This window comes from Hypanus sabinus, chromosome 13 (genome assembly GCF_030144855.1).
Source record: "Hypanus sabinus isolate sHypSab1 chromosome 13, sHypSab1.hap1, whole genome shotgun sequence".
Classification (NCBI taxonomy): Eukaryota; Metazoa; Chordata; class Chondrichthyes; order Myliobatiformes; family Dasyatidae; genus Hypanus; species Hypanus sabinus.
This window is the reverse complement of record NC_082718.1, coordinates 15873631-15888816: the sequence shown is the minus strand read 5'-3', so window position 1 is coordinate 15888816 and position 15186 is coordinate 15873631. Positions and strand designations below refer to the sequence as shown.

The 15186-nt window shown below is 41.1% G+C and overlaps 1 protein-coding gene across 10 annotated transcripts in view; it reads right to left on the bottom strand.

Moving 5' to 3' along the window:
• Nucleotides 1-15186, bottom strand: part of LOC132403654 (plexin-B2-like) — a 249573-nt gene that overhangs the window by 22604 nt on the left and 211783 nt on the right. For all 10 annotated transcript variants that reach the window (XM_059987166.1, XM_059987161.1, XM_059987159.1 and 7 more), the window contains 5 exons: nt 10609-10782; nt 9548-9684; nt 5250-5350; nt 4515-4744; nt 2431-2609 (listed from right to left, as the gene is read on the bottom strand). In XM_059987166.1, the coding sequence (XP_059843149.1) occupies nt 2431-2609; nt 4515-4744; nt 5250-5350; nt 9548-9684; nt 10609-10782 (821 nt within the window). The remainder of the gene's footprint in view (nt 1-2430; nt 2610-4514; nt 4745-5249; nt 5351-9547; nt 9685-10608; nt 10783-15186) is intronic.

The following is a 15186-nucleotide window of genomic DNA, read 5'->3' as shown; positions in this document are numbered from 1 at the left end:
GTAACCAGCTAACAGGATCCATCATCTCCCTTTTACACAATGACATTAGTACAGATCACTGAATGGGGAAGATTTTCATTCTTAAGGAACATTAATAAACCAAATATATTTTCATAACAAAAATGGATGCTGGCAGAGCAGAACTCAGTGAGTCAGGCACCCATCTGTGACGACAAAAGGTGTAACTCGACGATTTGGGTAGAGATCCTTCATCTGAACAGAGAGGGAAGAGAAATCACTACCGTATGAGGCGGGGGGGGGGGGATATAAGCAGGTAGGTGATTGGTGGAACTAAATGAGGTCCTGCCTACTTGATCAGTTGATCAAACGAGGTGAGAAAGGGGGAACAAGATGGCAGGTGACAAAGGAGAAGAGATCTCCCTGGATCTGCATGGGAGACTAACACCAGGGGCGGGGGTTACTTAAGATTTCAGCTACCATAACCCCAACTCATTAATTTACTAAATACAAAGTACACTGCAGATGCTGTGGTCAAAACACACGTACAAACAAGCTGGAGGAACTCAGCAGGTCGGGCAGCATACGTTGAAACGAGCTGTCAATGTTTCGGGCCGAGACCCTTCAACAGGACTGATCCTGACGAAGGGTCTCGGCCTGAAACGTTGACTGCTCGTTTCAACGAATGCTGCCCGACCTGCTGAGTTCCTCCAGCTTGTCATTTATTTACTGGAGCTAATTTGCGCAAGTTCTACGAATTCTAATAAAAGACAGAACACTGGACACACAACATCTCTGGAGAGAGCCAAACATTTTAAAAGAATCAGGAAACACCGGGAAGGGAATGGGGTCCAAGGAAGGAGGAAATTAAAATAACAAGACACAGAGAACAAAGCAAAAAAAATCACTACAAACCTAGTCAAACACTGATTTGGTTAGGATCTGAATGGTGTATCCACTTCAGAATGTTACAATGCAGGAAAAAATGTAAGGGTCTTTGGGAGAATGTAGAACAAAATCATTAAAGCATTTCTAGGGAGAAGTTACTTTTGTGTTGCAACAGATGGAAAAAAACTTGAATTGTTCTCCTTGGAACAGAGGTAGTGAAACACTCCCACAGAGGTATTTAAAATTAACAAGCAGATGGACTGATGAGTAGCAAAAACCTATTCCCATTGGTAGAAGGCCCAGGGTTCAATGGCTATAGAATGAAGATGACTAGCAAGAGGACCAAAAATAACAGAAGGAAAACTTATTTGCAACAGTAATTATGGTCTGGACTACACTGCCAGAAGAAATGGTGGAGGCTGATTCAATTGTTGCATCGAGGAGAGCTGGGCAGGTTTCTGAAAGGAAATATTTGCAATTCTCTGTAGAGAAGGGTTGCTCTTACATTCAGCCAGAACAGACAGTACAAGCCAAATGGCCTTCTTCCATTCTGTGAATGTAAATTTCCAATCTGCCTGTCAAAGACCTTTAACTACTTCACAAGGAAAATAAAGATTTTGTTAAATGATATACAATGTCTACAAAACAGAAAATGTAGAACAAGTACAGGTACTTCAATCAACAATGTTGTGCTGACCTCATAACCTAACCATTCCCTCCTATAGCCCTTAAGCTCCATTTTTCTTTCATCCATCTGCTGAAGAAAGAATTTCTTAAAAGTCCCTAATATATCAAGAAGGGAAGATGTGAATAGCAAATAGATTTATCCAAAATAAAAGGCAAGAAACTGGGAGAAATTAAGATGCTGGCAATGGGAGACCAGCCTTGTAAAATGAAAAAACAAGCCAACCTCAAAAGTTTGAGAATCTTTTCTCTACTGCTCTAGCTACTAATGTTTAAGGATTTGAGAGACATCATCACTGAAGATCACTACACACATTCCAGTAGCAATGAACATGCTGCTCATTATGTCAGACATTGAAATTCAAAAAATGTTTAGCGACCTGGCCTAATCCCAATCCCTGTGTGAATTCATTCAGCTGCGAGCATTTTGCAACAGAAACATACATCAACCTTGAAAAACAACTGTATTATAACAAGAACAGTTTTGTTTCATTCTTTGACAATTCAGGTAATGTTTTACCATACAGGTCGTCCCTGAGTTACAGATGCCAAACACACGATACAATTACAGGCAAACAAATTCCAATACTATTATTAAACTTAGCAGTTCAATCTATATACATATAGTACCTTCATTTTTATGAATGACCCGAAATAGTTTTCATTATCTATCCATTTGTAATAAAGGTTCTTTCTTCTCTATCTTATGTACTTATTATGCAATTCATTACAATTTTGTGGAGGTATGGTTCCCGTATCGAGATTTTTTTTGTGTATTTTCCAACTTAATGGAAAACTTATTGGCAAAAATCAACTTGTGGACATCTGTAAAAAATGGAACGCACCAGTTTCCTGGGATGGCCTGTATGTGTTCCGAGGAGAAGTGAGCATTTCACATACCTTCGGAGCATCAGCTTTGGATTTTTAGCGACATATTGTTCCATGAGCTCCAGGAGCAGAGTCCTCATGATGTCGGTATAGTATTCGAGCTTTCCGTGCAAAGCAATAGTTAGCAAAGATGCAAAATAAACTTTCTCTCTTGCAGAGAAATCTTTCTGACTCTCGAGAGTGTGAACAAACTATAATTTAAAAAAAAAAGGCATATGAGGGTTTCATGAGTATCGACATAAAATGAAGAACAACTAGGATGAGACTAGATTCAAATTTCTCTAACGAGACAGGTTACAGGTCACTCATCCTCAGCAGCAACTCCTGGGGCAGGAATACAAATCAGCCCATTAAGGAATTATGGAGAAGCCTTTTATACCTGCTGAGTGCCAGCACTAGAGCTGCATTAAGATGCCTCAATCCTGTTGTTAACATTGTGTACAGGTAGTTAGTGTGGATATATGGAATGCTCTCTAATGAAACTGAAGCAATTGCAAACTCTCACAGCAGGGCACAATAAACCACTTCAACAGACAACTGCTCACATTCTAACAGACCAAACAACACGTTAAAAACGAAGGGAAACAAATCACGAAAGAACACAACAATACCAAGTATTTAATTTTCCAAGATCCTGGCTTTTGTTCGGGAGACATTTCGTGAGTTGAACAATATTATATCCTAAAGCTCACACAGTTAGCCTGCACACTTGTTATGACAGCTTTTTAATACTCTTGTGACTGATTCAAGGAAGCAAAACTATCCTCACCCTCCAACATCATTTAGCATCTAATGTTACTTTTCTAGTGGCCTGTTCACAGGGTTCGTGAAGGGTACATAATGGTTACCATCGAAATAAGCCAGCTATCTTTATGGGTCAGACTGGCGTCCTAAGCCAAACATTACCTATAGTTAGGTCAGTTCACTGGCAGGAAGAAATGTATGCAAAATTGGCAACAACCACTAGAACCTTAGGTTTGCACTTCTTTGGAGGGTAGTGTTCAAACCTACAGTCATCTCCCTGCCTATTCTTTTAGGATAAATCAATCTGTGCAGGGCTGGGCACCAGGGTAACTTAATCCTGCACAGTCATGCAACTGGACTTTAGACAGAAAAGGTGGCGTGTTGGTCTCATTTCATTGCTTTATAACAAGAAACATGAGAATTTCTAACACAACGAAAGTAGGGGTCACATTCCCCTTCCTTTCTGCTCTCCACTGCACCAACAAACCTGGTACTTCCTGGGTGAAAACCAGGGAAAAATCTCCACCTGACTCCTCGCTGGCTACAGTTTCCTTGCACCATGCTCTTTTACTCTAAAAGCATTTCAAAGTAGCAGACCACATGAACACTTTACCCTACTTTACCATTAATCTATGCCTCAACTCCACTTTCTAACTGTAAGGCATAGGGGCAGAATGAGGCCATTCAGTCCATTGAGTCTGCACCATCAATTCCCATAACATCAAAAAAAATCTATCAATCTCAGTCTCATGCATTCTTGACCTCTAAACATTCACAGAGTCTTATTTATGGATGAATGAAAGTAGGATTGAAGGGGGAACACACTCCCATTGATCAGAGGAAAATTTAACCAGTCCTTGAGGTGAAAGAGGTTCAATGCCCCTTCTTATAGAACGCTGTGCCCATTTTAATTTCCAGATATGAGAGTTAATTTTAAGGGGCTGCTTGGCATAAAACCAGTAGCAGTGATCCAGAAATGACTTATGTTCTCTTTTACAAAGTCTGTTCTTCACCAGTGGGTTGATGAATAAGATTCTGTCAGAAAGCTGTCTGATTAATTGCAAAAAGAACCTGGAAGACTGGTTTTGATAAAAGATGGTTAACAGATATCGTGCAGAATCCAAATGGCTTGTTGAAACGGAGCAACATTGGCTGACCTTTAACCAGTAGCCAACATTAAGTTTTTTTTAATCCCATCAGTCTATATGCTAAGCAGCTTACCCAGAATATTATTCATTAACCATACAAATAATGGAAGAGTTCCAATGCACATATAAAGACAGATTTGGTTAAAGTTCTTCAGCTTTTCCCAATTACAAAAATTAACCAACTGCTGGTCAAATTAAACTCACGTGAATCAAGAAAGATTTGCTGTTAAGCAAATTTGAAAACTGGTTGAGAGCCACCTCCACTGTCTGTCGCCTCGCCTCAGGAATGTCCAGTTTACCAGTAATCATGACGTCATTTTCTCCATCCTTCGATGGCAAGAAGAAGACACGATCGGTGTAGGTCTTATAATCCAGAAAAGGAATGCCAACATCATTTACATCATTCGAATGATCTTCCATTTCAGTCACAAGATCTGGGGAAAAAAGAGAAGATATTCTTTAAAGGAGCGAAGAGCCACCGTAAATCAGAAGATTCTTAAGTATTCTGCCGTTTTGACTTGAAAGTGAGTATCAATCACTACAGATTAAAAATTATTGGCAATGATACACAAGCCATCTCATTACAGTACTGCGTGTGAACTTACAAGGTCAGCTTGCAGCAGTGGAGTAGACTAGAGAGAAAGAGATGAGTGAGACTTTACAGGTTTAAGTTATAAACATTACATTAGCGCTTCAATGTAATCATCAGTGGCTGATTCAGAGATGGCTGCGGACAAAGGAGGAACATTCAAGTCACAACCTGTTGGTGTGCCCATGAATCCTTCCACTACTTCACTCTATTCTCCAAGGGGAGAGTGTGAAGATACAAATGAAAACAAACCTGACAGCCGAATTAGGGCAGATGTGACATTATCTAGCCTGCTTATATGATACAGCAGTTTGCAATAACCATTAGAAACTGGAGCAATTTTTTTTTACCAGTGAATTCTTTCTTGCATCGATCTCTCACACTTTCCTCAAGGCTCTCCAGTTGCAGTTGAATCTTCTTGTATTCCCTTTCTGCTTGTTGGCTCTTACGCCTAGAACATAAATAATCACACTTTACTGAAACCTCATTCTCCTTTGTTAAAATACTGTGGATTCCAGTTAATTGGGACACATTGGGACCAATACATTTTGGCCCGATTAAGCGGCTGCCCCAATTAGCTGAAATTCCATGGAAATAGTTAAAACGGTATAAAAAAGACAAACTTATGTGTAACTGAGTAACTAATTATGTATTTAAATTAAATACAGAACAAAGCAGGAAACTACCAGTATTACTAGAGTACAATGAAACTGTATTAGTTTCTAATAGTTGTTCTTTTGATTGACTATAAATGAACAAGACAAGCGCAGACATCTAGTGCAGATAATGGACTGCCTTCAAAGAATGTTTTTGACAATGACGTCCTCCAAACCTTCATATTCATTGCAACATTTAATGATTGTTGATACCTTCAAATTCTTCATAGCTCTGAATTTCCTGAAGTAATGAAATTGTTTTATTTTCACTCTCAGTCGTTTCTGGCATCTCCAAACCTGATTGCTTGAAACTGCGGTGAACAAAACGGTTCCGAATTGTCCTACTGATTATTTCTCACCATCAGTGACAAACATCACTGCTTTTTCAGCACAAACACACGTAAATGACACTATTTAAAAACTGCTCACACGAAGGACAGTGTAGTGCCTAACGGCCACACAAATACACACGACTGACGCTTGTTAGAAACTGTTTGACAATAGTCTCTCATCCCAATTCAGTAGCACAGTGTCAGAAGTAAACGAGCAGAATCCCAGCCAGTTTCTTGATTAGTGTTTGCTCTTTAAGAGTTGTCCCAAATAAGCTGCTGCCCTGATTAACCAATTTGCCGAATGCACTGAATACTCAAAGCTTAAATTTGGATTTATTTACTTTGATCGAACATTGTTCTATGAACAAAATATTTTGATTCTGCTACTGATCTACCTCACACAACCAACCTGGTTTCAAGTCAAGCACTACAACAAGGCAGCTCATCCTAGGGCAGATGCAACAAACGTTAACAGGATTTTGGAAGAGAAACACTTGGTTGTTAAGCTGTAAAGTAACTCAACAATGGACTGGGATCAAACTAGATTTAGTTACAGTAAGCATCAACAGCCCATCAAACTCAAAGGGCTGCAGGGATTTTTGTTTTATGTCTGCTAACCAATGAAGCATTAAACTTCAAATTTAATTTATTATCAAAGAACATATATGTCATCATATAGTACCTCGAGATTTATTTTCTTACAGGAATTCATAGTAAAACAAAGAAAGAGAATAGAATCAATTAAAAGCTGCACACAAAGACCGACAAACAACCAGTGTGTAAAAGAAGACAAACTGCGAATTAAAAAATCAATAATACAGAGACCACGAGCTGTAGAATCCTCGATGATGGATGCTGCTTTCATGTGGCAACACTCCATGTAAATGTGCTCAAAGGTGGGGAGAGCTTTAATAATTTAAAAATTAATAATTTAAGTAGCATTTACTTTATTGCTTCTTCACAGCTGGCATGTTTTCAGTTTGTTGGTAGCAGTCCCATTGGAGAGTCAGAAGGTACAATTTCAAACTCTTGTCCAGACAGTTCTGGTGGCAATTTTTTTTTGGTGGGGTAATCACACAATACATATGAACAACGTCACAGTCGCAAGTGCATTAACATTGAGCATAATAGTCATAACTTTAGACACTTAAATGTATAAGAAATAGCAAGTGATAAATAGGATAAATTTAAGATGCAATGTGGGAGAGGGTGGAGCAAGGTGCATTTTATACTTCTTGAAACAATCGATTAGATGAGAGGTTCCTCACTGTTCCTTCCCTGAACCTCCAAGGTTGAAATGCAGGTAAAGATAATAAAACCTCGTCTTAAGACACAGATTTCCGACTGCAAAACACTACACCAATCCCTTCACATTATTGATATAAATCTGGCAATTTCACCACAAACTTTAATAGGAAGGCCTGCAACAAGATGGTTGGTAACCATTCCAACTTTAGCTGGATCTAATCGCCCAGCCGTGCATGTGGAACAAGGAACATAGAAATCTACAGCACATTACAGGGCCTTTGGCCCACAATGTTGTGCTGACCATGTAACCTACTCTAGAAACTGCCTAGAATTTCCCTACCAGATAGCTCTCTATTTTTCTAAGCTTCATGTACCTATCTGAGAGATTCTTAAAAGAGCCTATGGTATTCACCTCTACCACTGTCACTGGCAGTACATTTCACACACCCACCACTCTCTGTGTCAAAAACATACCTCTGACATCCCCCTTGTACTTATTTCCATGCACCTTAAAACTATGCACCCTCGTGTTAGCCAATTCAATACTGGGAAAAAGCCTCTGGCTATCTACCTGAACAATTTAAAAAGCAGATTTTAAAACATTTTACATCTTAATGCTAAAGGTGAGACATCTGAACAAATGTCAAGCAGCTCAGTGAATCAGGTTGTTGTTCTAAATCACCAGAAATCGGAAACTTTCTGCCTGATCCAGTTGAGCATTCGATTTTTGTTTTACAATAATTTTCACAACAAAAGAAATGCTACAAATAGCACGTCAGACAGCATGTTTAAAATATCTGCTTTCCAGTTCTAAGTGAGACTCTTCACAAACATTGCTGGGTAGCCCTGTTTTTATTTCACCTTTCCTGTAACGACACAGTAAGTTGGGAGAGTTGAGGCTTCTTGGTGCTAGGCAACACGTCTGCAAATCATCTTGAGGTATGTGAGGGTGTGGGGTCGCCCTGGGTTAACTCACACTGTTCCTGGGAGGCATTCTCACCACCTCAGGTTTCTGCAATTCATTCACAGGATGCTGGTGTCGCCGACTCGGCAGCTGTTAATTTTTAGAGAGAAAAAGTTGCCCTGACACCCAGGTTCAGTGAGTTTGCAGGGACGTAGGGGAGGAGGGCAAACCCCACAGGCAGCGTAATCACTCCCTGTAAGGAACCCGATCATCTCACCTACTGAATTGAGTTGGGGTTGGGGACTTGAACACACATTATCGGGGTCACCAGCCCAACATCCCCTCCCTCCTTACCCCCGGGCCGGCCGTGAACTTGGATGGGGAGGTGGGGGCAGAAATTGTAGCTGGGTGGCCTCGAATAGAGTCTATGAGAGTTTTCCCGGTAACTTCCATGCACTGCACGGTCTCGTAGGACTTTGCACTGGGACCATCAGAGGCTGATACCTGGTCGTGGAGAAGGAAGGAGCATTCTTGTCACAGACTGTCACTTGTGGATCTTCCTGTGAATCCTTCTTGCCCTATTCTCCAGGGGAAGAGTGTGAAGTTACAGATAAAAACAAACCTGGCAGCTGGCCCAAGGATGAGAAAGCTAATGTGACATGATTATTAATGGATTAATGGAAAGCAAGAATCACGTCATTACAAGCTTCTTTTAAAATACACAGCTGAACAGAGTAAGAAATGGCATCTTCCACTCTCTCTCCAACCTCATAATCTTGTACCGTTCAAGTGAAGTTAAACGCAGTCCTGAGAAACAGCATTTAAGCTTTCCAAACTACGGAGTACATCGATCTCAGAGTTAAAGTAACATTCACTTTTTCAGAGCAACCATTCTCATTTACAGCTCCTCTAGACTAATATCTTCCCTATACGTGCCATTATCATCACCTTTTGCAACATTCTCCCTTTCATGCAGAGTCACAATATTCCCCCTTTCTCCCCTTCATCCGATTCCACGCTTCCTTTGATATGTCCCAAAGAAGGGGGTCAACCTGAAACATCAACTGTTTGTTCCCCTTGATAGGTGCTGCCTGACTTGCTGAGTTCCTCCATTTTGTGAGAGATCACGCGCAAGAGAGCGCAAGAGTGCAAGTGAGAATGTGAGCATCGCTTAAGATTTCCTGCATCTGCAGAATCCCTTGTGCTTATTCTCAACCTGATTTTCTGGTTCTGAAATGATAATTTTCTCTCCACTGATACCACCTGATCTGCTGAAAATACCCAACAATCATTTTTATATTAAAACAATTGTTGTGTTTCATTTGCATTATTTGCAATCACAACAACAGTGGTTTGTGAACTGATGCATACTGGTTTCTATTCTGTGTTGCTTCTGTCATGTTGCTCCATGCCTGTGAATTGTGATAGTTACCAGCCTACAGATATTAATCACACCCTAGGACTAATCTATTGTTGTACTTCAATAAAACAGAAAGCATTCAGCATACCTGTAGCAGTAAACAGAGACGCCAATAATCAACAGCATCGGAATGAGCACAAGAGGTAAAATTAAACCTAGAGGCAGCTCTGCAGGAGTGTCATATTTTACTTTTCCCAGCATGTATTCACGGTATCCCATTTTAACCTGGCAATAAAACAGTTTTCAGTTTTAATATTATTCCACTTAGCATAGTTAGAAACAAAATTAAAAATATCTTAATCTATATTGCTTTGAAGGGCAAGAATAGCAATCAAAGATCTTCTGTTCTTCCTTCAGAGTGCAAAATAAAAGTAAAAGCAATTGAGTTAGATTTTGAGAGTGTAGCCATAGGACTGTGGCCTTCAAAAATGCTGGAGGTAAACTGATTCTGTTGATAGCGATTCAAAAAAAAGCTAAATGGTATTCAAATCAACACATCCTGCAGCATTGCTGAGAGCAAAATAGACATTTTTTTTATTCCTTCCTTTATTTTTCAGGATCTAAGTCTTGCTGGCAGGCCAGAATTTATTGCCCACCGCTAGTTTCCCCTGAGACAGTCGTGGTGAACTACCTGAAGCGGTACTACCAATTCCAAAACACAGGCTTATACTTCTCCAGTTCCTCTCAACATTTCTTAGATCCTTCCACTCATATTTTTTTTTTAACCATTTAGAAGTATTAATCAATGGAAATGGATCAATTTTTTTTTGAAAAGTTAAATTTTTTTGCATACTCTATGTGCAAAAAGCAGGTTTTGTATGGTGAAGCCCATTCCGTTTCACACAGTTTGCATACACTATATTTACAAGTAACGTAAAGGATCTGGCCTCCTTGTAGCAGGGAACAATTAAAAGATTGTCCTGCTGGCTTTCAGCCAGGTACAGGCACTGCCATAGATGGTCAGCATTAAAACCCAACTACTTTCACTGATTCCAAGAGCACACAACTTGTCTAACTAGAATAACCAATTGGACCACCAGCTCCACTCTTGGTACTGTGATAGAAAATAAACCGTGTTTTTCATAAGCCTGTTACTATTTGTTAACCTTGACTTGAACTGAATTCCCATTAACAACTGAAGGTACACACCACAAATTCCGGAAGGTCATCATTTGTGTCCCTCTTTACTCTCCTGGGTGGGGGCTGTTTTTCTGGAGGGGTACACACAAAATCTTTCACTGAAAGTGTTGTGACTTTACATTCTTCTGTTCCAACGTGTGCTTTCACCTCTTCTGCGGTCATGGCATTATTTAGGCCAGTCCCCTACAACATTAAAGAGTGGAAAACTTGGTTGAAGGACAAGAATTGTAATTTATTCAAGGTTGATCATAAACTGAGCTGCGAATACAATTTCCTTCCTCGATTTACAGTCTTGGTGCAGAATGCATATTGGCCTCAATACAAATCCTCCCACGATGTGTGGGAATGAGTCAAGACAGGTTAAAAATACAAAACATATTCTCAACTAGCGGCACGCACAAGCACTGTATTATGGTGCTGGGAGACCAGCGCAGCTTGTTAATAGATTCACAGTGTACAGGCAATCTCTGCGTCACGGCTGTTTGGGTTTAATACATTTGTCCTTACAGGATTCACAAATTAAAGATTTGAGATGCAGAATAAGATTTGCTCTTGTGGAACAAGAATCCCCTGTGGCTTACGAGGAGGAAGCTATTGGCTTTCAACCTGCCCACTCTTTCATCAATCCCTTGGGATTTTTGGATCCTTTCCCAAGCACTTCCTGATGCAGGTTCCTCCTCCAGCCACAAGCCTGGCTGTTAGTTTGATTGACTCCAAAGTAACAACTCATCACACCAGTTGTTTTCAAAATCCTAGCGTTCTCTGCGCTGGCGCTCCATGATTACAAATAAACAAACTTAACACAGAGCATTAACCAGTAGAGCCACTGTCTCACACCTCCAGTGGCCTGGATTCGATTTGTGCTGTGTAGAGTTGGCAAGTTTTCCTTGTGACCATGCAAGACTCCCTTGGGTTCTTTGATTCCAGATGTGCAGGATAGTAGGTTAACTAGTTGTTTTTTTTGGTTGTTTTGTTAGCCTCCCCTCTCACCGTGACACCGCTCCGCTCCTTTATTTAGGAGAGAGAGCCAGTTGGCTTTTGTCGATAATGGTCCCTCCTGCAGACTCTGCTACTGCCTGCTTGCCAGGTGGTGGGTGCTGATGCTTTCCTGCTGTAGCAAGGGGAGGGGGAGAGTTGACGCTTGCTCCTGCTGCTGGTGTGTAGGAGGGGGGAGTAGGGGTCTTTGGGATTCTAATGTTTTTACTGTCACTCATTCTTTGGGGTGCCCATCTGATTTTGTGGATGTCTGCGAAGAGCAAGAATTTCAGGTTGAATATTGTTTACATTCTCTGATGGGAATATTGAACTAATTGGCTACTGTAAATTGCCCTGAACAATTAGTGAACGCTATGATCTGGGGCACATAATAGGAATGTGGGGGGTGGGGGTGGAATAGAATCAGTTCAGAATTTGTGTTGGGGGGCTGTTTGCAATCAGTGTGGATTTGGTGGGATGAGAAGCATATTTCTGCGCAGTATGACTCTACATCTCTTCAAATTACATTAACGAACATGTGAATTAGAAAAGTGGAAGGCTACATGCAATTAGTAAGAGGTGACATTCAAATCAGAAACTTGGTGCAATAGTGATGAGCCTGGACTATAGACCCACATTTAAGCAGGATTTCTTAGAGACAAGAAAGATACTGTCAGCGTTTCACTGTCAATGAATTGATTTTAAAGAGCAACCACTTGCAGTGATGGTTGCCATGGCAATAGCTTGCTGAGTGAGGTTTCATAAATAGCAATGAAGAAAATGACCAATTACTCAGTTTTGGTGGCACTGGCTGATTCAGCTAGAACACAGAACTTGCTGTTTTCCCTTGAAAAATCAATATTGCTTTTATATTTATACCAAAATAGGGAAATCTGGATAATATCACATCTCTTGGGCAGCAATTTTGTGAACACTGCACTTTAGCATTGTCGTATCACAGCACTAGGACAAACTTAGTGGCGTCATGGCTAAAGACCCTCCCCCCAATTATTTGTTTTGGTTAATTTTAAGATGCGGGTGAATGACAGGGCAGGATTAGAAGAAATAGAAAATGAAAAGGTTATAATTAAACATAAAGATATCAGAAACAGTGAGGCTGCTTTTCAGAATGGCAATCCGATGCATGGCTTATCTTCAGTAACCACCTGTCAGTGTGCTGGTCCTATCTAGTTTTTCAGTCATCCTTCAGTTATGCATCACAGGGAAATTTCTGGCTTAAATTGGCAATGCCTAGATATGAATCCTTCAGTCGCCCCATGTAAGCAAATGAAGTTACAGTACTATTAATACCGTTATTGTAACTGTAAAAGGGCAGCTAAGGAGGCACTAACATTAGAGTCACCTACATGTGGAGCTGCTGGAGATAGTTGAGATTTTCAACAACTATTTATCCTTGGTGTTTACCAAGGAGATTATCATGGATGCCAAAGAAACAAGGGTCACAAATAGCGAGGTCTTGGAGCACATCCATATTACAACAAAGGAGCTATTTGTAGCCTTGAAGCGCATTCAGGTGGGAAAATACCTGGGGCCTGATCAAATGCAATCCCTTAACGGGATGGGAGTGGGGGGGGGGGGGGGGAGCAGGGAAGAAATCGCAGAGACCCTTTAAGAGATGCTTGTTTTATTGCTAGCTGCTGGTGAAGTTCCAGAAGTTGGCTAATGTGGTTCCATTATTCAAGATGGATAGCAGGGACAGGCCAGTGAGCCTCATTTCAGTTGTACGGAAGTTACTGCAGGGAATTTGAAGGGAAGAGGGTGGTAGATATTTGGATAGCCAAAGATGGATCGAGAATAGTCACCACAGTTTTGTGCATGGAGGTCATGTCTGATGGGGTTTTTCAAAGAGGTAACTAAGGGGATATATAACAGGAGGGTTTTTGAAAGGCTTACTGGAAGGGTTGGGTCACACCGGGTTCAGGGTGAACCCACTGAAGTGGGTTCAAAATTCACTTGATGATCAGAAGCAGGGGGTGGTGGCCAAAAGTTGATTCTCTGACTGGAGGCTGGTGACAGGGTGTCCCAGGGGAACCCTGTTATTCATTATGTAAACTGACTTATATGGCACAATTAACAAGCTCGCTGATGTTACTAAATTCGGAGGTCATACTGACAGTGAGGCAGGTTACAATGAAGTGCAAAGAGATGAATGGAAATTTGATTTCAATTTGCCTCAGTGCTAAATGATGCATTTTGGACATTCAAACCAGGGCAGGACCTCTACAGTGAATGGTAGGGCACTCATGAGTGTTGTGGAACAGAACAAGCTGGAAGTACAAGGTCATAGTTCGCTGGAAATGACTGCACAAGTCAAAAGGGTGTTCAGCATGCTGGCCTTTGTTAGTCAGGGCATCGAGTTTTGGAGTAAAGACGCAAGTCATTGGTGAGACTGCACATGAAGTACTATGTACAGTTTTGGTCACCCTGTTATGGAAAAGATATTGTCAAGCTACAGAGGGTGCAGAAGAGGTTTATGAAGATGCTGCATGAACCAGAGGTCTGAGTGATTTGCAGAGGCTGGCCTTCTGCTTTTTTATTCCTTGGAGCAGAGGAGAATGACAAGTTTATAAAATCATGAAGTTGTGGATAAGGTGGACGGTCACAGTCCTTCCTTAGGTTTCAGGGTCCAAATTTCCGTACCAGGCAGTGATGCAGCTGCTCAGGATGCTCTCAATACAACCCCTGTAGAATGTGATGAGGATGGGGGGGGGGGGGGGAGATGGACTTCCCTCAGCCTTCGCAGAAAGTAGAGACACTGCTGGGCTTTCTTTGCTATGGAGCACAGATACCAGAGGGGAGAGATTTGAGAGGTAAGTTCTTTATCCAGAGGGTAGTGACTACCTGGAATGAGTTGCCAAGGAAGTAATCAAGGCGGGTACAATGACAACATTTAAGAGGCATTTGGATTATGGAAGCACTTGGGTTATGGACTGAATGCGGGCAATTGAGATTCACAGGCAGGATGCTGTGGTCAGCATGGGTGAGATGGGCTGAAGGGCCCTAGAGTAAGGAACTGCTGAGAATGACAAGACCATGAGGAACAGTAACTCCAATATCACCAGGCACTGGCATAGACTAATACTCCATTACAGACGTGACTATGTAAGTAACGTAGTTAAAAGCAACAATGCCTGCCGCCTGTCGGCAACCTCTCACTTGCAACAAGCTGCTACAAACAGAGGGAAGAACTTGAGGATGCAGTGGGAGTGACCATTGTGGGGACTAGAAAACTACATCAATCATATTTGTACAAGATATTGAGGTAACACTGATCTGCTTTTGTGCTGACCTAATGTTTGAGCAGCCGCTTTTGTGTGGGCACTGTTAGGGAGGTGCTGTATCTGATACTGCTTTAACATACTGATGAATTTCACACTGTATGAGTCTTTACATTCTTTTTTTCTGAAAAGGTGGTTAAGCAGCTTAAGAAACACAGTTCATCAGGATGACAGGAATGACGGGGAAATACATGGACATCTGACTCCATTAAAAAAGGTTTGAGTTTTGCTAAAATTAAATTTCAAACTGTCAGAAATTTCTGCAGTGACTCCAAAACCAAATTAGAAAATTGGATGAGCTAAACAAATAAAG